A 26,377-nucleotide genomic window follows, 5' to 3' on the forward strand; every position below is an offset into this window, starting at 1 on the left:
TCTAGTTTCAGATTTTTAGTGGCAACATTATTTGATCATCTGGTTGTCTGCTCTGTCCAGATTTAATTTTAAATTTTTGTCACTAAGTTTATGTACGTATATGTATTTTTGCACTCTGTAATTATTATTTTTTTAAGCAAAGAAAGTGTATTAATGAGAGTTCTGAGAAATTGCTTCACGTGCATGCGGTTTGTATTTGTTTAAAAAACAAGTTCTCATTTTGCTATCAAAAATATAATACATAATGTATACATTTTTTCTATATAAAAACTAAGACTTACTGTTAATTGTTAATGATTCTCAGACTTTATTTCTTTCAATGTTTACCATTATCTAGGTTCATTGCGTTATTTGGTAGACTTCCGTGTATGCATTTGACTAGATTCGAATCATAAAAGAAAATGATAAAACAAAAAAGTTCAGCTTACGTTAAGACGAATTATTAATTACAATACCTACCTTGAATGCGCTTCTTTATTGCCAGGATCAAGTGTTTATTTATTTTTGTAGTGTAAAAGCTCGCAATTGGTATCCATTTTTGTCACCTTTTTTTTTTTAAAGAAGTAAACAAATTTCGCTAACTTTGTCAAATTGTATTTTAAAGTTTGGTACGAAAAACTCTTTCTAAATAAATTTTTGAACTTTCAATTGCTCAATAAATTACAAAAACAATAAATTACATTAATACATTAATAAAACAATAAATTACATTTCAATTATATACTTTTTCTCCTACCGTTTAAAATGTTTTGTAGGTAGTTCAAATTTAAGTTTGCTCCAATTTTCAATATATTTTAATAAAATTTCAGGTTCTACAATTGATAGGGTCTATTTCTTAATCTTTTAAAAATTGCGGGATACTTCCGTATTGGTACCTGATTTCACTGACTACCTTCTCTGAGGTATCGAAGAATTTTTTAATTTTAAAGGATTTTTAAAAAATAAGACTTATATCCTTCCAGTTGGTCCACTTTTGTAATGCTTCTTTGCAGTTTCTTAGCTGTTCCATGTAACTACTTAGTTGTCACGGATTTCTGACTACATTTGTGCAGGTATCAACATGAAAATCTTTCCAAAATATGAAGTTTCATAAACAATATGAACAGGTGACTCAATTCTGAGTTGACAACCTTTAAAGTTCAAATTTGTAGCCTCATAATTTTGAATCTAAAGCTGAAGACAAGGGAACTTGTGGATCAAGACAAACTTATTTCCATGGGGGAATTTTTTTTTAGGGAGGAACTAATTTGCGTTACATGACGAGGAAAACCTTCCACAATTAACCCAACAACAATTGAAATCTAACCTATAGTCCTTCCACCTCTGAGTATATTTTATGAGTGAATTTTAAAACTGATGTTTTCAAAATTTCTAATATAAATCTGTAAAAGTTATATTTATGTTTATGTAATACCTAATTATAACAGCCTATCATAATTTTTTTTAAATTTTATTTTTTAAATGAAATTATTTAAAAAAAAATGTACATTATGCAGTTTTTAAGGAAATAATATTTCTTTTGGCAAACTGTTTATAAAGTCACTAACCACTAATTAATTTCAACTATTTATTACAATATTTTAGCATATTTTAGGGGAGTTTTTTGAACAAATTGGTTTTATACAAATTTGTGTAATTGATTTACTGTTTAAAAGATTTTTTTTAACTGAAAGTTTGTTTTCAATAGAGATTAACCAAAGATGTCTAAAAAAGAAAAATCTTCCTTTAATGATAAATTTAAGCAGATGTTTGGGAGAAGAGAAACAACTCCTATAAATTATGAAGGTATAAAAAGAGAAACTCATGTTCTTAGCAGTGATGATTTGAAGGTAATTCTTTTTGTTATAAATTTTTATTGATATTTATAAAATTCCATTGTTAACAAAAAACTTTCTAAAAATGTATCTAAGATTTATTTCATAATACAAATTTCTGTATGCACAAATCTAGATATATACAAGAATCTAGATATACAATTCTTGGAACACAATCTTGTTTTCTAAGAATTTAGGAATTATCTCAGATTACTGTAGATATTTTTAAAAGAATGTTCAAACCAGCATTCTCTATATTGAGGTACCACAATGGACTGATCGTTAAGACGCGGTTCCCAGCAGATCACCGAAGTCAAGCATCACTGGCTGCGGTCAGTGTGCGGGTGGGTGACCCACTTGGATCAGTCTGCGTAGGGACCGAGCTATTGATCCTCGTTAAACTGTGCTACCGTAAAGTGCTCAACTTCGCGTGCAGGTCGTTGGGCTACCGNCTGCGGTCAGTGTGCGGGTGGGTGACCCACTTGGATCAGTCTGCGTAGGGACCAAGGGTGTGCGCTATTGGTCCTTTTAAAACTGTGCTACCGTAAAGTGCTCGACTACGCGTCCAGGTCGTAGGGCTACCGAAGCGGGGTTGCCATCCCCTCTGCAGAGGATCAAAATTGTGATGGCATGTCTTCAGATCATCTTCAGGGATGCTTCCCAGACCGTCGCCAATAGTCCATTGTGCAGCTCTAGTGCGACGTAAATGAACTAACACAACAACAAAAATCTCTATATTGAGACTGATTTTTTAACTGCTGTGAAATTTTTTATGCATATAATGGAATTTTCTCCTTTTATTATTCAAAGGTTTTAAGATCTCTTGATTTTGAGATCTTATTATTTTTTTATTATTATTTTTGCATCAAAACTTAGTTTGCAGTCCTAATTAAATTTAAATTATTTTATCTCTCATCTTGCTCACTTTATTCTTCAACCACCTTGATTGTTTTTCAGTTATCTTTAAAAAGAGAAAGAAAAATTATAATTTTCAAATAGAAATTTTATTAAAAAATTAAATTTATGCTACTTTATATATTTTAATCTATTATTATTCATGACACATTCATCTCTTTTATTGTTTTATATTTTTTGAATGCAACTGAAGAAGCAACTAATGCTAAAGTAGCAAACTAAGTATTCTTCGAGCACTTGAATGAAATTATTTATGCTTCAAGTTATGCAACATGTATCGAAGGATATATCAAAAACTTTTTTGAATTATTTAATTTAGTGTATTCAAATAAATTAATAGCTACAATGAACAAATAATTTGTTTCTTTTTTTTTAGAATCACTATTATTACTGATGTATTTTTTTCTCTCCATTTTAGGATCTTTGTTCTGATAATAATTTAAATCACAGACTGAAATCCTTAAAAGAGTTGTATGAAATTGTGTTGACTAAACGACTAGAAAAGGCAAGTTTAGTTATTTAACTTAGTTAAATGCAATTTTATTTTACACAAAAGCATTTTGTTGTTTTTGTGCGAGAATGTTCATTTATTATTATTATTTTTCGGAACACCTTACATTTTTTTAGTACATTTTTTAGTATTAAAGAAATTATAAGTGTATTAATGATTTTAAATACATTTATGAACATCTAATTCTAAATGAAGGAAATGTAAAAGAAAACAACAGCCATGCAATGATTATGTTGATCTGGTGTAAAAAAGACCTAGTTGGTGCCCAAAAGATTACAGCTGACATGTTAGTTTTAGTATTTTTTTTAACTGTTTTCTAGACTAAAAATCCTAAATATTTTTGCTTTAAATGAATTAATAATAAAAAGATTTTGTTTTCTCTTAAGTTGGTAACAGTGTCATTCTTAAAATTTAATTTTCTTTAATTTTTAATTTTATTCAAAAATAACTAGATAATTCTTGAAATTCTGGAATTATTTCTATTATCCGAAAAAATTCTTATCCGAGAAAAGATTACTGTTTTAAGATAATTGCATTTAAACAGAAGATATATCTGATTATTATATAAAAATTAGAGTAATGGCAAAAAAAAAACAAGACGCTATAAATATTCTTTCAATGCACAATAGTGTTATTGTACTACCAAACAACCAAATCAAATTCTGTCAAATATAAATAAATCTCTTGCTCCTTATGAGCTATAAAATTGCAATAAAGCTAAAAAAAAAATTCTTCAATCTTTTCAATTTGTAACCAAAGAAATGTTCCTCTTTAAAAGATGCTACTACTTTTACCTGTTCAAATCTACTTTTTGTACCTGTCGAAATAAATACTTAAAACATACTGCATTTCCTCATAATATTAAATTTAAAAGGCAAATTATCTTTATGTAGTTTCACAAAAGCTTAACATGGTTCTACTTTCCACTACATTAAATGCTGGGTGTAGAAAAATTGATCTTAGCTCTTAATAATGTTCGTCGCACTTCTTAGAAATTATGAACTGTTATTTGTATTTTGCGGTTTACATATGCTAATAATACCTGATAAGATTATTCTGATAGCATACCTAATTAAAACATTTTTATTGAATTTTTTAAATTTAATTAGATATTATCTATTTAAAAAAATTATTGAAACTATTTTAATCTCTTTTATAAAATGCTGAAAAAAACTGTAGAAAATTATTGTAACTTTTCTATGATTTTTGTTTCAGAAATAAGCAATTTCATCATAGACTCAATTTAAACAGAAAAACTTAATGTGATCAAACATGAAATTATTCACAATTTTTCAATATCTTGCTTATTTTTAAAATTTAAAAATGAAAAAAATATAACTAGGTTAAATTTATTTTATATAATACTTTAGAAATATAACTTCAAAAAAATTATTTTTTGGTCAATTAAAAATTTTTTTTTTTCCTAACAAAAGTTTGAACTCCTGTCTAGTTGAAATTAAATAAAAATATTTTAGTATAATATTTCTGGTGATCTAGCAAGGAAAAATTTAGATTTATTATTATGAAATAAAGTATTTTTACTCTAAAGATAGTGTTAAACAACTTTTTAATATGAGTAAAAAAAAATGAATGTACTTATTGCGGCTTTACATTATTGCAACATGCTAATGAAAATTAACTAATTAACATGTTAATGTAAACTAACTGAAATAGAATTTTCTTAAAATCTTAAAAATATAGATATTGTGAAATATTTGATATTACTTTAATTCTTACCATTTTTGTTTTTACTTGAAATGTGAATGTTTATTTTTTGGAAATTATTTTTTTTCCATAGTATGCCGTTGAAGCAATTTGCTATAACATCAAAGATTTATTAGACCTTCAAAGTTCATCTGAAACGAGACAAATAGTGTTGCAGTTTTATAGTGCTCTCATATGTGGCCAGGTATAACTCTTAGAAAGGAATATTAAATAATTGTAATAAATAACACAATGTTTCTTTTTTTTATTATTATTATCAACTGTTTTTAGTATTATCAACTGTATTTATTATCAACTGTATACATGTTTTTGACTGTCTAATCTTTTCCAATTAACACAAACTAAACATTCTTTTTTCCTTATGGTTTTTTGAATATAACTTATCCTGTAGTGTTTTGTACTTACAAAGGAAGATTTGATAATAGAATCCTTGATTGTAATATAATTTCAATACATCAATCTAATGGAGCTATTTTAACTTGTGTCATCTCAGATTATAAACAAAAAATATTTTTGTCAAAAATTTAAGTTGAAAAGAGAGTATTATTCCAGAATCTTTGAAAAGGAAAGTTTAATGGTATAAAAGAACAAGTTTATTTAATTTACTTAAAAACTGTACTTTGTTGCATTGTCTATCATTTATGTTGAAACATCCTAGTACATAACATACATGCATGGTACATAAAGGATCGTTATGAGAAGTCCCCTGCACCAACTTTTTAAAGTATTACCGTACTTCCAAAGTCTCCAATATATTAGAAGTTTGAAACATTTATTTATTTACTTTGCTTTTCAATTTGAAAAGAACGTTTTTAATTTTTGAGTAATCAAAAGATAATGTTTCTATAAAAAATAACCAAAAGTTTGGTGAGTTGGTTTTTTTATACTAATCCAGTTAAAGTTGTGCAGGGTTTGGTAAATGCTTACCTTCATTATAAATTTTTTGTTTTTCCTTTCAGATTTTAAAAAAATGGTTGGAACAGTAGCATTTAATTATTATTATTAATAATTTTTTTTTGTCAATCTTATCTTTCCTTTCCCCTATCTCTAATTTCTTATATTATCAAACTCTTAACATTCAAATTATAACTTTTCTAACAAAAACAGAAAAAATTTAGTTTTTTAAAAAAAAACGATTATATATTTTGATACATTTCTTTTAAATATTTTTATGTACTTTCACTAATTTGCTCTGTAAAGGGTTTATTTTTTGAGCACAAATATTTTCTTGGAATTTCCATTTATTAAATAGTGTTCTATACATTGCATTCAAGTTATGCACACACATTCAAGTTAGGACTTTTTCCAATTTATAATATTATTTGTTTTAAATTTTTTTATGGAAACTTGTTTTAACTTTTAATGATACATTTTAAAAGTTTGCACCTTAAAAACTATAATTTTAAGTTATAGATATTTTCCAAAAGTGTACTTAGTTCTAAAATTGCAGTAAATGGTCTTATATATACTTATTTATATTAAACTTTTTTTTGTAACATTAAGATACATATTTAACTTTTGTCCTGTGTTCCAACCAATCTAACTCTTATCCTAATTGCTGTCATTTCTTATTTTAAAGATCTAGTATTAAAATCTACTGAGAAAACATAATTCATTCAGAGGAGAATTCTGTATTCAGAAAATAAATCATTTATGCATTGTCAGAAATTTAAATTCAGTCTGTAACTGTTTTACTTTAAACCACTTTTATTTACAGATGGATCAGCTGGATATTGTGAGATCTTATTTGTATCGCATGATTGTGAATCATAATGTTGAGGAAGATCTTTGTTCCAGGTGATTTTTATAGTTTAGCTTAGCAAATATAGTCATTTCAAAAGGATTTTTTTGTGAATTTTTATTTTTTCCCTAATTATTTAATATTTTTTTTAAATTTCTGTTCATGCCAGCTATGAAAAGAGGATACAAATAACGAGAAAACATTTATTTGTTGAAATTATAAATTTATTTGTTTTATTTTGAGATAAAACAAATCAACTTACAATTGGTTTGATAGCATATTTCATGAATCAATTATTTATTTGATATTTCCATTTCAATTATTCAATGTTTCATTTCAATTTCAATTATTTGCTTGATAACAATTTTGAATGAATGTTTGATGAAATTGCTGAAAAATATTTTATTCTCTCAATTACCATTATTCAAATTTCAAAATTTAGACTGAGTACTAAATAACAGTAATTCATAACTAATATCTTTTTGATTGAATAATATCTTTTCTTGATATTTTTTCTGAACTTCAAATATGGTATTGAAATTTTCCAACTTCTAATATTTTTAATTAATTTCATACCTGCCAACATTTACTTATTTGGCGTAAAAGTTTATTTCAATATTTAAAGTGGTAGTAAAATGTAAGCTTTCTATATATTCCTTGCATTTATAAACTTAATTTATAATCTTTTTGACCACCTCCACTATTTTTAAACAAATTAAGCATATTTATTAATGTGTAATACTCTCGTGGTAGTCCTCAAAAGCTCTTTCAAAATATAGCTTATGTTACTGCCTAAAATTGCAATTTAAATTCCATTTTACTACCACTGGGAAAAATCATCCTTGAAAAGTTTAAAAGTTATGTAATTATCATGGTATCATTTTTGATTTCTTTATTTAGGAATAATATTTTACTGTTTAACACTTTGTTCAAATTAGACTTGTAAACAAATATCTTATTTTCAGGTTTGATGTGTTGAAAGCTCTGACAGATAATGGGAAATTCATTAGCTATTTTGAGGAAGAAATTGGTAAATATTTTATTTTAGAAAAAAGGTGGAATTAGATGTTTATGAATTTTTTTCCCCCGATTAATTACGTTATCACTTTATAATATTTTATGATTGTTTAAGTAACAAATTTTACAAAAAAAAGAGAGTATCAAGTCGATTAAAAAAATAGTTGCTGTTTTCAATTTATTCAAGATATTGCAATAGGACATATGCTTTATTTAAATTAAATGTCTACTAAATTTCATCTTAAAATAAATATAAAAGGGACTTGCCTTTCTCTCTCTTACAAAAATAATTGATTTGAATTAAAAGTTCAAATGCAAATCTTATTTTTGAAAAAACAAGAACACACTTATTATGATAATATTTTCTAAGAATTCTAATTGTACGGAATAATAACCCTTTAATTAAATTATTTGATGTAATTTTTTTCTAACAAAACAAAGTTTTAAACTGCATCGTTTCGAAGAATTTTGCTATTTTAATTTTCAAAAAGTTACTAATTAAATATTTTAATGAAAATGAAATATGCTTTAAACTTATATAAGTTGTAAAAAATTATTCATGAACTTTAAAAAATTTTCCGCATACCGAGCAAGAGGTAGTTATTTTTGCTACAAAAATTTGTAGAAATAGTATTTTATGAACTATTTTCAGGTTTTTATTTATTGCACTGTTGCAAATGATATATTTATACTCTAAGACAATCTAAATCATTATCAATGTTTAAAATCCTTTTAAACATAGGTGCTCTGTTCAAAACAGTGTAATATTTGGTCATTAAATAATGTCCTACGTAAACAGAACTTCTTTACAATTTGCTCTAAAGAATTGTTTTTCATATATTAAAAAGGTACCATAGTAGTTTAAGGAGTGATCTAAATATGATCAATAATTTGTGCAGGGGATATATAAGTTGCAAAATCAGACACAAAAGGATACTTTTAAATAGTTTTAATCAGTTTTTAAAAAATTTATACTCCCACTCCCGAAGTTAAATTTTACATTCTGTTCATTTCACTTTTTGCATAATGTGCGATAACTCCAGGACTATTTATGTGAATAAAAATTTAGCATAGAACTCTACAACGCAAATTAAAAATAAAAAAATCTATAATAAATGTAAGATACACAAATTTTGTATCAATTTAAGCTGTGATTTTAAAGGACGAAATTCAAAAATTCAATGGAATAACTGGGATAGTTGTAAAAAAAAGGTTTAAAAATACGATTTATAAAAAATTTTATTGCTTAAAGTTATTGTTCTGGTTTCAACTTTGGATTTTGTCATTTAAAAATACATAGTATAAAATTATGTGAAAATTTTTATACCTTGAAACAGAAGTTTTTTTTTTTTTTTGATAAGTAAACTAATTTTGTAATTGTCTGTAATGTTTTTTTCTTTCTTTTCTTCATATTTTGATGGGCAAAAATCTAAATCTAGCTACAAAAAAAAAGTATGTTTTTTGAAAGATGATTTCAAAACTTACAATATTGTCCTGCGCTAATTAATAATATCAGTTTTTACACAGCACTGATTAATCATGTATTCTGCATATTTATATCTAGACTTCTCTTTTTAAAAAACATAATTTATTTCAAGTAATTTGCATAATAAGTTAATATAAAAGATTGTCAAATATTTTATGCCTGTGTTTTTTTTTTTTTTAAATTTGTTTATTTTAAATTTTAGGTGCTTTCCTTCTCTATTGGTTTCCTAGCATCTTATCTACTGTAAAAGCTGCAGAGTTTTTAAATTTAGTCACAAATGTTATAAAATATAATGCTGCTTACATAGATGATGATATAATTTTAGGATTTGTTCAGTAAGTTCATTTATTATTACTGACATGTGAAAAAAAAATATTTGTAACTTTTGTTGAATTAATTAATTTTTTCCCGCAGAAATATTTTAACACACAGTGCTGAAACAAAAAATGAAGATGACATTCAAGTCAGTATACATTAAAGTTCTATCTAAAAATATGTTTAGATCTAAAAATTGTTTGCTCTCTTTTATGTATTCATTTATGTTATGTGTTTCAAGTTGTTGAGTTCTTTTTTTATGACAAACTTTCTGGAGATAAGGACAACACAGGACAAAATGTCAATTAATCTAGTAATGTAGGAGGAGGTTTTCTCACCGAAACTGTGCCACTCAGTAAGAAGTAGTATTGTCACTGCTCAGAGATGAATTGATTCTAGTATTCATTAGCTGAGCTTTAAATAAGTTCTTACAATGATTTAACATCAAATTTCTACTTTTATGTATTTAAATCAGCAAGATATTCGGTATGATAAGAATACTGCAGAAAACAAAATGTTTAAATTAATATTAGATTTCACATGAATAAATGGCCCGGTCCTAGTAGGAGACTTAATACCATTACATATATATTTTTTAATTATTTATGTGTAGTGGTGGGTGGGCATAGAAATTTTCTGTAAGCTTACTAACTCAAATATTAAAATTCCTTGTTGCCAGTTCTGGATACATAATTAGTAATCTTACTATACAGATTATATTTGGTATAAAATAGGTCAACTTTTTCATGTTAATGATGTTTATTTAAATTTGCTTTTTAAAAACTGCAAAAACTATAAACTATCTTTAAGTATAAAAATTCTTTTTTATTTCTCTGAAATATTCCACATTACATCATTTATATTGAGTATTTAATAATACCATTTTAACTTGTTAGTATCATTATGAGTAGGGTTGCAAGTTTATTCCTTAAAAAAGAAAAAAAAAATCGCATAAAATTTTTAAAAGCTCGCAAAATTTTGGCGCAATTGCATATGCTATAAAATATACACTCAGAAAGCACCAACCATCTTTCAAAATTCTACACCAAAATGTTGCTCTTGATTTCAAATTTTAAACAATTTTCGCACAAATCAGGGCATTTTGAAACCTTTGCAAATTTTTCGAAAAACTTGAGAATTGCGGCAATTCACACCGCCACAAACTTGCAACCCTAATTATGACTTATTTTTATTCAGTTTTTTGATCTTTTCATTTCAGGAATGTCTCAATATTTTAGATGCTCTATTACTATATAGTCATTTGCCACAAACAGTTTTGAAAACTTTCATCTGTACTCTGTGCCTTACTGTAAATATTGAAAGGTTTTCTCAATGTAGTTGGAAGGTATAATTTAATTCCTTTGATTTAAACTGTTTTTTTTTAAAGATTTAATCTTTAATAACAGTTTAAATATAATTTCCTGATGTCAGTTTGATTTTAAAGTTAGTCTCCTCCCTTTTATTTTTCCATTAGGCAACATGTAAATGTTTAATCTTTCTCAAATTTAATTCTACAATTCTCTATTTTAAATTCTATATGTTTTATTTTAATTTGCATTAGTTATATTAAAGCATTTTTTAGATTCCTTTTATTTAATTTTTATCTTAAAAATTTATAAGCATTCAAAGATGTGCTACGCAATTAACTAAGTCTCATCAACAAACATTGTTTGTAAATAAATAAATACAAAAATATTCATAGTTTATAGTCCCTTGACTATAAACTATGAATATTTTTGAATTTATTTTTTATATTTTTTAAAAATGAATTCAAGCTTTTTTAAACTAACCGCTAGGAGTCTGTAACTGTTATTAAAGATGAGTTAAGAGCTATAAGAGACTATTATTTTCCAGGCCTGTTGAAGTTAAGATTAGTTTTCAGGTTCAGATTTTCTTCAGCTATTAATTTTATTTTTTCCCTTTAAGAGATGGTGTTAGAAATTGTTTATTGACTATCTTATTTATTTCATCACCCAAAGATTAATTAGTGACTTCTATTTTTGTAAATAATATTCTTTAAAAAATCTAATCTTCAGCCCACCCTTATTACAAAAGTCTTTAGGCTAAAACTCTAACAACAGAGCCTAAACTCATCTCTAACAGTTTTAATATTTACATTCAACTATGCTACATTTATTTTGCGATGATTTGCAAACTAAAAAAATACAAATTACACTATATTTAAATTGCATTTATAGTTTATATCTCATGGAAATAACCTCCAAAAGTTTAAATCCAAGCTTCTGTACAAAATTTTAATGTACAGAGAGAACTGATTTAGTTTAGCTTAGATCAAAATAATAGAGGTGGGGCATCTTCATATCTCCACTTTACCTAGGCATCTATGATATTTATTGCTATTAATTTAATTATACGTTCTAGTGAAGTATATTTTTTCTGGTAATTCACTTTTTTTACAAACTCATTCTTATTATTAATTAATATTAATTTAGTTATATTTTCGAGTGAAATATATTTTTTCGAATAAAAAGTATTTTTCTAGTAATTATTTTTTTTACTGTCATCCTTTGTATTTATTGCTATTAATTTATATTTTCTAGTTATGCATATTTTTTCTTGGAAAGTATATTTTTTCTAGTAATCATTTTTTTTTACAAAGTCATCCTTAGTATTTATTGATATTAATTTAATTATATTTTCTAGCAAATGAGGAATCTCCTAGGTACTAATGTTGGCCATTCGTGTGTTTATATTCTCTGCTTCATTCTCCAAGAAAAGTAATTAATGTTCTTTTTTTTAAAGTCTATTACAAGTCTATATATTTTTGATATTTCATTTTTATCATACATTTCTGTAGGTCTCAACCTGCTAAACTTGTCCGTGGTGCAGTTTTCTTTATTGGCATGTCTCTATGGGGCACAAATAGTGTTTCTTCTTTAAGACATCCTCCAGATGCAATTTTGCCTTCCTTTCTTAAAGTAATTAGTTTAATTTTTTGAATAAGAATCCTAATTCCTTTTATCGAATTTGCTTTTATAATAAAATGTTCACTTAATGTAGTGTGTTATTTTTTAACTAATATTAAATTAGCTACTAAAATAATTCAAGAATAGTTCAATTTGAATTCTTGATGGGGGAAAAGGGAAAATGTTTCATATATGTTTCCATAGCTAAGCCGTACAAACTAAGACATGTAATCCTTTTTGCAAAAGTTAGTTAATTTTGTAAGAAATTTTAATTACTTATTTAAGAAAAAACTATATTCAATATTTTTTTTTAATTTTAACATTGTAAATTTGTAAAGCTATCCTCTGTGGTTACTATTAATATTAAAAAATTTACTTTTTTTTTATTAGATTGAAAAAGTCAAATTTTAAAAGCTGTTTTTCAATTCAATGAACTATGAAACAGTTTATTCAAAGTTATTCCTGATAAGTTTGAATATATTATGCTTTATGTTATTTAATTTTAAAAAATCAAATCATATTGGTAACGACTATTATGAGTTATGTAATATCAACTAGTGGTACACTCATTCATTGTTTAAAAAAAAATTTAAAATATCTAAATAGAGATGGGGGTAATTTATTGAGAATTAATGAAATTTAAGTAATCTAATAAAAACTTTAATACCTAACCAAAATATATTTAAATGACACTGTCAAAAAATGCAATTACGATAATAAAGAGTTTATCATGACTTCTACATAGGAATTGCTTTGGTATTGCTCATTTCAAAAGTTTTCATATTTGCACGTTGGCGACAATGTTAGAAAATTTTGTTCCTTTAAAAAAAATTTATCCCTCCAATTAGTTTGACTGAGAAAAATTGCTCAGAGGTTTAGCTGCCACCTGCGTAAAGTTCTGAAAAAATCAAAGACTAATGTTCAGAAGGTTAAAATAAAATCTTTTATTGCATTAATGAAAAATTTTCAATTTTTCCTTAAATTCTTTCAACTTTAAAAAATATTCATTAAGTACAGTACAGAACCCGTTATTCGGAAATCAGTAAACCGGAACGAAATTCGATAAATTTTCCCGCCATTTTTTTTCTTTTAAATTTTTTTTTCCTCATAAGATTTTAGGATTTTTCTTTCTTTTTTGAAAGATGTTTACCTTACCATAATTTTAGAAATAATCATTAGTGTATTACTTTGTTTTTTCAAGATTATTTCCAAATATTTCTTTTTTTAGTTGGGTTTAACAATAATAAAAACGGCTTTTTGTAGCAATTCAGAAAACTGGAAAAATCAGTTATCCGGAATAGTGATGGTCCCGATCGTTCTGGATAATCTGTTCCCTACTGTACATGTAAAAAAACAAACATCATCAATATGCATAAAAAAAAACAAAATAATTTAAATGTTATAAAAGAGCGATATACTTAGTAACTAAATTTTAATTGTTGGCTGCATGAAGGGTAAATTTTATTTACTCATGTAAAATAATGCCCAATTATTATATTGTATAATATACTATATGAAAAAATTAAGTTATCAGTCCCGGGGTTAATTTTTTTCAAGTGTTAGTCACAAGCTTTTGTTGGTGGGTGTTAATAAAAATTTACAATTATTTAATTTAATTATATTAATTATGTTTCAGGTGTTGGACGCTAGAAGTAGTATTATTGCATATGAAACTATTTTATGTCTGCAACGTTTAGTAGGACAGCAAAGTGATGAATTAAGAAGTATTTCTTGGAATATAATATTTAATATTTTGTTGAAAGTCCTTGAGTATCCACAGGTAAGTGAAGATTTCTTTTTTCTCACTTCTAAATTATCCATGATAAATCAGTATTTTTGTTTATTTTCCTTTTTCATTTATAGCTTCAGACTAAAACTCCACAGATGTCCAGCTTAGGTAAAGCAGTTCATGAATTTATCACTCTTGTTGAAGAGAAGTGTCCTGAGATTTATGCTGATAATCTGTACAGAATTATTGAGACATGTACTGATACTAGAAGTGTATGTAGTTTATTTTAAAAACGATGCTAATTAGACAAGTAGTAAATATTTCTAATTCCCCCCCATTGTACATTTATTATACGTAATGTATATGTATTTTTCACTTAGACAACAAAAGCACTTAGATTACAAAACACTTAGAATGATATAATTATATTTGTAATATTTACGTTTGCTCATGTTCAAATGTAGTTTTTATAATTACTATTAATCAGCGGTTCCCAAATGGTGTTCCACGGAACTCTGTCTCTGGGGTTCTGTGAGTTAAGCCTTTTTTTTATCAATGACTTTTTGAAAGCTGAAATGGGTTTGTATAGGGCCGGGATAGTCTGGTTGGTAGGGTACCAAGCGCATATCCGAGAGGTCGTGCATTTGATCCCCTTCGGCTGAAGTCTCCCCATATAGTAAATGGTGACTGATGCACGTTAAATCTGTCGAGTCACAAAGTCCTCCATATTCTTATAACAAATCATACCTCTGGGAGTACTGATCCATGAGTTTCCTTGTCTTCTAGATTGGTTCAAAATTACAAAGCTACGGAGTTGATCATTAGTTGTCGTAAACCCAAAATTGGGTCGGCTGTTCAATGACTATTATAAAATTTTAAAAAATAGGTTTGTATCCAATCAGTAATCCAATATTTATTTAATGCTAATAATTTTTATGAAATTATTCATATGAAATTGAAATAAAATTAAAAAAAAAATTTCCAATAACAATACATTGAATAAATTGCTAAATGATGAGCATTTACAAATTATTGCATGAGTAATACTTATTGAACTTTGAAATTCAAAATAAAATGACAAAATTTAAGAATAAAGAATTAATTTTGTCTTACAATTTATAACAGTTCGTTTTGAGAAATTATAATTCAGCTTATTTTATTCAATTTCAACTTAAATGGTAAAGCCTACTAGACTTAACTTATACAGCAAAAAATTTAGCCTCTGCAGACTCGTGAATTCAACTGTTAACATAAAACCTAATTTTAAGACTTATTAATGAAGCAATAAATAAATTTCATTCCCATTAAATATTTCTGAATTACTTTGATTTTTTTTTTCGGTTACATATTTACACCTGCTAATGAACGTTTTTTAAAAGTCTGAAAGAAGTTCGATCATTTAGGATTCTGTGGCTGTAAAAAATTAAGAATTACTGCCATAGATAATTGTATCTATAATTTTCTCTTTTTTCTCAAAATATTAAGTTTACTGTGTTAAAAATGATTTAAAACAATGAATGTAAGCTTTTAAAATTGTTATTACATGATTATTTCTTTAAAAATTACCTTTTTGTTAAAATATTGAGTTTACCCATTTTAAATTGTGTTAAGACGAATACAATTTTTTTTAATTGATAACTATTTAATAACCACCTTTTTGTCAAAATATTATAAAATATTAATAACTTTACCAATATTAAAATGCACAAAATGCTTTTAAAAGGTAAATGCCATTTTTTATTATTACAGGAACAATCTGTGATTAGACTAATACTGCATATTTCAGAGTCAATATCTCCATTTAAGCCAAATTTTATATCATCTATTAATAAACTTCTGGACAGTTATTTCAAGTAAGTTTTTAAGTTTCCTTCTATAATTAGTCAGCTTAAATTTTTTTTATTTGGTATTGCAAATCAACTATTGCATTTATTTTTAACAAAATTGACGCACGTATATTGTTCAAATATGTTTTTTTATCTAATTTGAAGATATTAGTATAGAAAAGTTATTCTTTGTGTGGTGAATAAATATTTATTATCTGATATTTTTTATAATGTTAGTACTTTCTACTTGAAAACAGAAAGCAAATCTAAGTCTGAGATTATGAAAAATATGTGGAGATAAAGATTTAGTTTCATATATCAGAAGTTTACATGATGCATTTTGATTTTATTCAGGAAGAGCATCTTATCAATAACTTGCGTCAAGACCTGCCACCCTTGTATCAGAAACTAAGATTGGTCTCTGATTAGTGCCCGATAATAAATTATATTCAATCCTGCTCAATTACTATTTGTCAATAAAAGTTATGTTAATTTAAATTAATAGAATTAGACATAAAGCTCAATGAACTTAGATGTTGCTTCACAAGCTTAAGAATGTATAATACCTTATATAATATGGTAAATTTTATTTATGAAGCAAACAAAGGAAAGTATGAAGTAGAGAGCTTTGATCCCTAATAAAAACTATAATTAAATTAAAAAATATTATTTGAAAACTAAGAAATTTTTTTCTGATTTCTTTCTCTGTTGTCTGATATTTAATATTTTATAAATATAGGAGGATGCTTCACAAAAATTTTATATTTCAGTTGTGATGGAAGATTTTTAACAGAATTTAATTCTTCCCTTTGAAGTAGTATAATAGGCATATTAAATTTAAATAAGAAAGATTAATTTTGTATATTCTTAGGCATCCAAATTGGTTTATGTTTATCTTTGAATTTTAATTTAGCCCTTAATAATTTCAAAAAATGTGACTAGAAGCAACTGATATATTTTATTAAATAGTTTTTTCTTCTTCCATTTTGCAATATTTTCATTGAAAATATAGGTTACACTTATATTTTTAGTACATTATTACTAATAAGTACTTTCATTAGTTTCCTGTTCAGTGTAAATGTTCAAATTTGCATAGAAATAATTTATATAATAAAATATCTGTTATTCTATAGAATTTAACATTTAGCAGAAAAATGATGGGTTTATTAATTTATTATTTCAAATTTTATACAACATTTTTTTATTCTTCTAAAATATTTATTTCTATTGAAATAGAAATGAAAAGCGCCATAGTATTCAGTTGAAGGTCCTCGAAAGAATACATGAAATTCGTGAGAAAAATCTTTACATCTGGGAAGTAAGTATCTTCCAATCTTTAACAGATATGTTACATTTATGTGTGATGATTTGCTTTTACTACACAAAATATTTAAGAAATAATTTAAATGTTTGCTAAAATAGTATTATATCATGCAAAATTGTGAAATTCTGAATTTCTTGATGTTTCAAAGAAATTTAAATTCCAGACATTATTCTGACATTCCTACTTCTAAAATATAAAATAAAACACTAAATAAAAATGAAAAATTGTGGCCAAACTATTTTTCTCAACCCTTAAGCCAAAGTATCCAAAAATTGATAATGTGAAAGCTTTTCCCTGGTCAGAAAATAAACTTATTTAGTTTATTAAAATCTTATTCTTCTAAACTTTCCTAAAAACTTTAGAAGTGACTTGTTACAGCTGCAATAGTAAATCTGTGAAATTTTGGTCAAGCGCGAAAATTTCAAAATGTATCATTAACTTAGCATCAGTTTTCTCTTTAATCAGTTTAATAATTACAGTTAATTATGTAAACTGATTTTTTTCATTTTTTCCCTTTCAAAATAAGTCAAAAATAAAAAATTTGATTTTTTTTTTTGTCAAAATTTTTTTTAAACTGTTACCTAACATTATAAATTAAATATGCAATTCAATTTTTATGAGAAATATGCTCAAATAAGTTATAATTCAGACTCTCTTAAAAATAAAGCCCTCCAAAAAGCATGGGAATTATTTGTTACACAAAAAGTATCACAATAAGCTTAATTTTATTTAAAAAAAAGTAGGTTACACTTAATAAAGAAAATAAACACAATTTTGCAAACACTTATTGTTCAAAAACATTCATTGTATTAAAAAAATTCTTCAAAGTGGAAAAAATAATATTCTATTGAGAGGAAAGTGGGAAAAAAATTATTATACAGAGTGTTTGGTATTAAATGTTTTTTTTTTCTTCAATAACTCAGCAACCTGGGGTGGGCCGTAAGAAGGTCCAGTAGTTTATTTTTGGTTAATATTTTCAAATTTTTAATTTATAAACTATAAAGATTTCTTGCATCATAATCAATCTATCTTTATTAGAGCCATGGTGGCTCATGGGATAGAGTGTTCGCCTTCCAATGAGGTTAACCAGGTTTGAATCTCAGCGAGGGCTGGTTGATACTAATTCTGCACCTGGCACACACCGACCACAGCGCTGAAGTGAAATATCTTAAGTGGTAGACTGATCATGGGTTAGAGTCCCCTTGCCATGAAGCTAACAGTGGGAGGTTCTTGTGGGGATGGGTTCTCGCCGTCAAGGAGGTTTTCCTCTCTGTGTAATGCAAATGCTGCTTAGTTCCTTCAAAAAGTCCTGCATGAAGGCAAATTTCTCCCAATACTTGATCCAGTAGTTCCCTTGTCATCTGGATTGAGTTCAAAATTACAAGACTACTCAGTTGAACATTAGTAATTATAAACCTAAAATTGGGTCGGTTGTCCAACATCGGTTATAAAATCCATCTTTATTGTGATCATCCTCTAGATCTAGTTTAAGAAGATAGTTTAAAAAAGTTTTTTAGTGTCCACTATTTTTGTGCAGTCCAGCTTCCATTCCAGCTTTGAAAACTACTGCAATATGTATGTGTTTAGAGTTCCTCTTAAATAGGGATAAAATAGTATCCGAATTAGAGGTTTCAAATTAATATTTTGGTGCAATTTAAAAGAAAACGTTTTAGATACCTAACTAATCACTATTGGAGAAGATAGGTGTACAATACATCAAAACCAGTAACCTGTCAGAACCTTAAGGTGTTTCTTATGATCAGCTTTCAAATTCTCATCCACTTTCATTTATAGGGATTTGTTTTTCTGAAACAGTTTTTGTCTTTTTCACCATTTAATATTAATTTGTGACCCCCAAGATATACCCCAAGGTTTTATCTGCATTTTTGCCTACGGTTCTCAAAATATATGTTAAGAGCAATCATTATAGAACACTCTGTATAAGTTATGCTTTTTTTTATTCTTTTTCAAATTTTTCGTTATATAAGACATTTCTTCGATAACTAAATATTTTATCACTACAATCTGTTAATTTTGCAAAATTTAAAAACTATTTTTATCAGATTTACAAAATTGCAGAAAATATTTCTTACACTTTGTTTAACATTTGAAATATCAAAATAAAGTTTCTGCAATTTTTCTTTAAATGTGATAAAATTTATATGTTATACTATTATTATTATTCATATGTAACTACATTTGTGTTATTATTAACGTGTTAAATAATATTTTAGGATGATGTGATGGACCAAACTATATTTCAAAATATGGTTCATGCTGATTCCATAGCTGATGTAAATGTTAGAAAAGCTGTTGTGTCCCTTCTAATTGAAATAGCAGAGTCCTGCACAAGTAGTTGGTTTGTAGAAGTGATTAGTATAATTGAAAAGGTAATTTTAGTTTACTTTTTCATAAATATGTTATATTTTAGTTTTCTTACATATATATTCATGTGTAAATTGTAACTAATTCGAATTTTTAAGATATCTTTTTTTAACTTATAAAATGTTGTAATTTTTCAACAAAAAAATTTTTTTTTAAAAAAAACTATGATTATTAAATGAATTGAGTTTGAATATGCACCTACATTGCTGCCTGAAAGTTTTTTTTCTTTTATCAAAATTTCTATTGGATCAGTATATTTTTAGCTAGCAAAACTGTTGCAAAATTTAATTTCGTCAAAAAAAATTTCGAGTTTTTTTTTTAATTTTTAAAGTTTATATTAGCTTTACCTTCTAATTAAGGTGTGCAATAAGGTTGCATTTTAGTACCAGAAAATCTTATTGCTAGGTCAAAAGATATTCTTTATGCTTCATTTTTTATTTTGCTGAACTAGCAGACATTTAATAAATTACTATTATATATTTAAATGTATCTTTATTTATTTCTCTATATTATTTTTATTTTCATGAAAAATTTATGATATTTTTTATGAACATAAACATACTTAGGCAAACCAAATAGATAAACTATCAATAACAGACAATAAATCAATGAACTACATAAATTAAAAGCTTTCGTTTTAAAACTTGTATAATTATTTTGAGAGAAATCATTATATAATTCTCAAAATATACACTATGAAACTTTATTAGACTTCTTTGTGATAGTATTCTCTTCTAGTAATGAGGTGCTCCGTAAACCATGCAACTTTAAAAAAATATCTATTTTGTTCGTATCCCACATTCACAGCACTCCTTTAATATTGTTGTATAATCAATATTGACAGTAAATATTTTATTATTTATGTGGGAATATTTGGTTTGACGTGTTTAACTTGACTATGCAGTATTACTAAATATTTATCTAATATGATATATTATTATATTAATTTTCATGTAAAGATTATGAAGAGGATGTTTGAGGATTTGAAGGATGAATCTATCTCTTCTGGAAGTGAAGTAGATGGTAAACCTTATTCTGATGTCACAGCTGCTGTAGAAGGGCTTATTCGTGTTTTCAAGGTGGTTTTTATTAATATTTTTATGTAAATTAATTTACTTCTTAATGATAGACTAAAGTTAATATTGTGCTCTGATATTAAATTTAAAAACATTTTGAAAGATTTTATGCTAAAATTAAAAACATATGTTACATTGGGTAACTGTAACATGTAGACTGTGGAGTATTCTCCCAATCGCTTCATTTTAAAAATTGTAAGCATTTTCTTGGCTGCCATATTTTTCAATAATCCTGTTTGAAGTTTCCACATGATATCATTATTTTTTAATAGAGTAGTATTTTTTTATTTTTTAAAATAATTTTTTAAGGAAAAGTAAAATAAATGCAAGTAAAATCTTGAAAAAATATTCATTATTTTTAGGAGCTTTGGAATCATTCCCATTGCATCTAATTCGATAGATGCCTTAACTGTAGCAATCATATTATAAATTTTACAATTTGTACATCTTATAAATTTCCATTTCAAGTTACAAGTAATACACGGACAACTTGGTGTTTAATATTTTCCATTACAAAGTGAAGTTTTTTGATTAATATTTTTGCCACTAGATCCTTTGTTTACCTAAAAGAAACAAGGAGAAATGTCTCCACTTTCTCATATTTATCTTAACTGAACTTTTTCATCTTTTTACATATAGCAACATGGTTAACAATTTGAAAGCACTACACCAACCTTGGGTTATAGATCTCAAAAAATGAAATCCTACATGCATAGAAGCAAAGAAAAATTGACTATATTTAACAATGTACAAAAGAGACTTACACGAATTATTAATTTTGAAAATAGTGATAGATATAAAACATAATCTTTCAATATTATAATATGTGTAGTTATATTTTATCAGATTAATTTTTATATGTTAAGCTTTGTTAATTTTCTTAACAAAAAAGGCATTTTGAATGTGGAATTTATTTAGAAGTTATAATTTAAAAGTCAAACTAAAAGATAGAATGAACTTCTATTTGAACTTGTTTGAGTTTCAGATGTTATCTTCTGAATTTGGTTATTAAAACCTTTTTTTGTGATGTTGATTGTATCCATTGGGGTTAAATGCATGGAATGAAAAAGAAAATAGTTTGTTTGATTTCTTTTAGTATTTTTTTAGAAAATATAATTGAATATGGTATTTTAGAGGAGTTGTGATTTCTTAAGATAATTTTGATTGTGGAGTCTGTAACGTACCGTCGATCAACAAACTCAAAATTGTGGCTCTTCTGAATGTTTGATGTTTGTTTTCATTGGGATCTTTATTTATACTGTTTCTGGTACTCGTCCTATGGTTTGAAAGGGGGCAGAGCTGTCACCTAAAATATCATGAAAATAGGTTGTAGGTTAAATACTGTCAGTTGTTTGGTTTTTTCCCTCTTGTATATTCTTTGTAAGAGACCCGTAGTTAGGTATATGTCAATTATTCTGGAACCCTATGGCAAGGGTCTGGAAGAGCTGTTGGATAACTGAATGCCATGTTAAACTAATGTGGTATCATTTGGATTGGAATGGAAATATCTTGTCTGAAATAGTTTGCATAGTGGTTTGGAATTGCATCATCATTTGGAGTGGAATTGGAATTGCATCATTTGGAGTGCATCATCATAACTGCTTAATAGGGTTCTGTCCTTGTCAAGCTTGAGACTTCTTTGGAGCCTTAGTTCTCTAGCAGGGCTGATTGTGCTCCAGAAAAAATCTGGATTTCTGGATTTTTCGCTAACCTCGATCCGGAAGTTTCCGGAGATCGAAGGTCCTGACGTTTAAAAAAATCATTGATCACAAAAGTTTCCGGAAATCAAATTTTGAAAGGTGGAACTTAAAAACACAGTTTATTTTATTTGTTTGTAAGGGAGAGCCAGGTACTTCCTTCATAAGCTTTATATTCAAGATTAATATTAATTTTTTATCAGTAAATAGTTATAATCATAAACTCAAGAAAGAAAGAAAGATATATTTGTAAATTTCATTTACTTCTCCAGGTTATCATAGGTATGTGTAAATGTTCTAAGTATGGTGTAAAATTTTAAATATATTTTTAGTAAACTAAGAAAGATTGAGAAAAAGGAAAAAAACCTTGTTTAAATCTAGTTTCCGGAGATCGAAGGTCCTGACGTTTCAAAAAATCATTGTGTCGTGACTATTTAAGGGATAATTTAAATATATCCAATAGATAAAATTTATATTAAACAAAACCCAAGTTCGGTCAGATTAGGATTGAAGCAATGTGTCTAAGAAACTAGAGNCTCACAATCACTCCTGCCTCTAGCTACTATTAACTACTGTGTGGAATTTTTGAAATGACATGTCAGAGTTAATATTGCAGCCGTAGAGTTCTTGGTTTGGCGAGTTGTCTGACATCTTTACCCAACAATTAAAATTACTTTCCATTGTCGGGTTGCTCTTTAGTGTTCTTGTAACTTCACAGAGTTTTGCCGAATACCCCAAAAAAAAAAAAATTTTTTATGGTTCTGTAGTATTAATAACTTATCTTTTTTTCTTGGATTTGCAGTACATTATTAGTAAGGTGTGTGTTTAGTTTTAACGTTAAGTAGAAACATTTGTTTCTATCTTTTCTTTTAATTGACCTATTCTAAATTGTTTTTTAAAACAATTAAAAGTGGTATTTATTCTAGAATCTAAAGAGTTCAAATAGAAATTATTTTGTTCAATTTAAGACAAACTTAGGCAACTGTTAATAGTTTTACAAAAATCTAGGTAACTGCATATTTAAATAAAAGTAATTATATTAATATGCCTATATGCAACATGAAACCAAAACGGAATACCAAGATACTAAGTAACTAATATCTCTTAAGAAAAAATTTCTAAATTTTCTTTTCGTTTCACACTTAGATAATGCAGACATCTGAAATTTTTCATTACTAGCGCATTTATGATAAAAGGCTTTATTTTCTTTACTGAACTGATTGTTATTATAAACATATATATATTCTATGTTGTAAATTTATTCTTAAATTTTCAGAAGCAACTGTTTATGGTGCCTTCAAACCATTGTTCTGAAATTTTTACAGTATTTATCAATCACATTACAATGCACTATGAAAAATTGTCTTACGTTGATGAAGTGATAAGGATTAGAAAACTTGTAAGTCTTTTTTTAAAATTTTTTATCTTTTTTACTTGATTACTTTTATTCTTTGACTGATAATGTGACAAAATATGACAATTGCTATTTCAATATCAATCACGAGTAGCATACTGCCGAAAATTCATCATGTGCATAAATTAATGACAATCAAAAAATGACAAAATTTGTTCTATGACGGTATAAATATTTCTTGACAGATGTGTGTTAATATTTTAATATCTTCAATAACAAATTTATTTTTTATTTTTAATTATGAAATTGTGCAAAAATATGCCTGAAAATGTATTTATCTTGCATTTTTAATGCATGCTTTGATAATTAAGATGCTTTTGGTTTGAACATGAAGTATGAATATGTTCAAATCAACCCCTGCTCCCCAAACTTTTTTTTTTTTGTTTTACTTAATTACTTAAAATGCAGTATTAATATTTTTAAATTTAAATCTTGCCTTTACTTATTAATTCAAATTCTTTTTTATCATATTACAAAAGTCATAAGTACATCATAGTCATAAGTATTATCATAAGTACAAACATGGGTACATTTCTATTAGTAAATATTAGGATTATTGTTTATCAATGCATTTCTAAACTAAAATCCTATAAAATATCTAATGCTTACGATTTAATGCTTGGAGATCAACTTACGAAATGCTAAGGTAAACAGGTTTTTACTGCATTTGTAAAGATAAACGAAATGTTTCCTATCTATTTTATTGTAAATACTTTTTTCCTTATAAATGACTCTTTTTTATTATTTTTCTTAAAATAAGTTTTCAAACAATTATTTTTCTTCTGAAATGATCTTTGGTGTAAATAATTTTGCATGATGTTTTTTATTATTTTTGGAATGTTTTGACTGAAAAATACAGATAATTTTTCTATGTATTTTTCAGTCAAAGTTTTCTAAACAATATGGCAAGAGTGTGATTTTGCTCTGTTCTTGACATAGTGTACATTTATTTATGTCTGTATATTCTTGAATTTTAATCAAATGTGTTGAATCATGTGTTTTTGTTTTAACTTCTTTAAGTCATGCAATTTTATGAACCATTTAATAGTTTGAATTTATAAAAATTCCTTCTATAAAACAAACAAATCAACAATTCAAACAAAATGTTGTTTTTTTAATATATATATTTATGTAAGAAATTTGCTTTATAATTTTAAAATTTGAAAGATACAATAATATTTATTGTTAAATTTTTACTTTCTCTAATTTTTTAATTTATTACTTTTTTCATTATAGAGCAAACACAATTACTTTTGTAAAAATTAATCTGATGTGTAGAAGAAAAGAAGTGTAAATAACAAAAAAGTGTCAATAACTTTTATCTCTCAGTAGCTGTGATTAATCATGCTAAGAATAGTACTCAATATAAATAACACTTACATTTCAGATTCTTGAATTTTTGCTGCATATTAGGTCTAATCGAAAAAAACAGATTGGTGTTTTAGAAAATGAATCAGTTGAGTTCAGTGTTTATGTACTTTGTGATTCAGGGTAAGGAATAATTTATTTACTTTTAATATTTTGAATTTTTCTTTAAGCATGTTTATTGCTTTCCACTTATGTAAACTGTGTATTTCAACTTTGATTTGAACTTGAAATTTGGAAAATAATTATGAATAGTTATTATTTGATATTGGTTTTATTTATGCTAATTATGTAATCTGTTTCAGTTCTGAATCAAATATCAAAACAAAGACTGAACAAAAGGATGCTGCTCCCTTAAGCCCTGCACCTAGTTCTCCTTCATTAACACAATCAATCTTCTATTTAAACTATGAGCAAGCTTATTTAGCTATCATAACTTCCTTGAAAGAAGTAAGTTTGAATATGACTTTATAACTGTAATAAAAATTTTTTTAAACAAACACATACTTTTTACAAGGTACCCCCAGAGCAGGAAAGAGTCTGGAAATTTTATCAATCTCCAAAAATTTGAGAAATGTCAGGGAATTTAATTACCTAAAAAGTCAGAAGAAATGAGCCAATTTGAGTATGAGGCACTTAAAAGTCCACTTTCGATAATAATTATAAGGTTTTTTAATACATTTTGTGCATAAGAATAAGGCATAACTGAAAAATAAATAACAAAATTTATACTACTGGTTAGAAAAATAAGGGAAACTTGATAAAACCAGTCTGGTAAAGTCAGGAAATCATTTACTGAGCATTTTTAGCCACCCTGGTTTTGTTTTCATACACAGAACTACATTTTTATTTATGAAATGCCAGATATTTGGCCATTAGACCACAGATCTCCAATATTTTGTCATTCAACTTAAGACAGCAGATATCACAGGGCAGTCATCTAAATTCAAAACAGTGATACCAAGAGAACATGTAGAGGTGTCAACGATGTTTAAACGATAAAAAAATGGCACAAAGACAAATTCTTAATTCTGCCAAGCCTCAATGGGAGTAGAAAGTTCCAAAATCCACCCTCACAAGATGAGTCTGGACTAAACTGTGGTTTTGAGA

At 26.3% G+C, this 26,377-nt stretch overlaps 1 protein-coding gene across 3 annotated transcripts in view; it reads left to right on the plus strand.

Annotated features, from left to right (window-relative positions):
* Window positions 1-17: 17 nt before the first annotated feature.
* Window positions 18-26,377, plus strand: part of LOC107451445 (TSC complex subunit tuberin) — a 57,184-nt gene continuing 30,824 nt past the window's right edge. Inside the window, exons 1-20 of one of the 3 annotated variants that reach the window (XM_043054983.1) lie at window positions 18-92; window positions 1,688-1,829; window positions 3,148-3,234; window positions 5,039-5,149; window positions 6,683-6,762; window positions 7,672-7,736; window positions 9,412-9,544; window positions 9,624-9,672; window positions 10,744-10,869; window positions 12,189-12,262; window positions 12,343-12,463; window positions 14,088-14,231; window positions 14,315-14,452; window positions 15,930-16,033; window positions 17,243-17,324; window positions 19,565-19,720; window positions 20,675-20,794; window positions 23,765-23,887; window positions 25,290-25,393; window positions 25,573-25,717. In XM_043054983.1, the coding sequence (XP_042910917.1) occupies window positions 1,701-1,829; window positions 3,148-3,234; window positions 5,039-5,149; window positions 6,683-6,762; window positions 7,672-7,736; window positions 9,412-9,544; window positions 9,624-9,672; window positions 10,744-10,869; window positions 12,189-12,262; window positions 12,343-12,463; window positions 14,088-14,231; window positions 14,315-14,452; window positions 15,930-16,033; window positions 17,243-17,324; window positions 19,565-19,720; window positions 20,675-20,794; window positions 23,765-23,887; window positions 25,290-25,393; window positions 25,573-25,717 (2,091 nt within the window). In that variant the 5' untranslated portion in view covers window positions 18-92; window positions 1,688-1,700. Of the gene's footprint in view, window positions 247-1,687; window positions 1,830-3,147; window positions 3,235-5,038; window positions 5,150-6,682; window positions 6,763-7,671; window positions 7,737-9,411; window positions 9,545-9,623; window positions 9,673-10,743; window positions 10,870-12,188; window positions 12,263-12,342; window positions 12,464-14,087; window positions 14,232-14,314; window positions 14,453-15,929; window positions 16,034-17,242; window positions 17,325-19,564; window positions 19,721-20,674; window positions 20,795-23,764; window positions 23,888-25,289; window positions 25,394-25,572; window positions 25,718-26,377 lie in introns of all 3 variants that reach the window. The other 2 variants (XM_043054982.2, XM_043054984.2) reach the window with 2 other exon arrangements.

Source organism: Parasteatoda tepidariorum, chromosome 2, assembly GCF_043381705.1.
Source record: "Parasteatoda tepidariorum isolate YZ-2023 chromosome 2, CAS_Ptep_4.0, whole genome shotgun sequence".
NCBI lineage: Eukaryota > Metazoa > Arthropoda > Arachnida > Araneae > Theridiidae > Parasteatoda > Parasteatoda tepidariorum.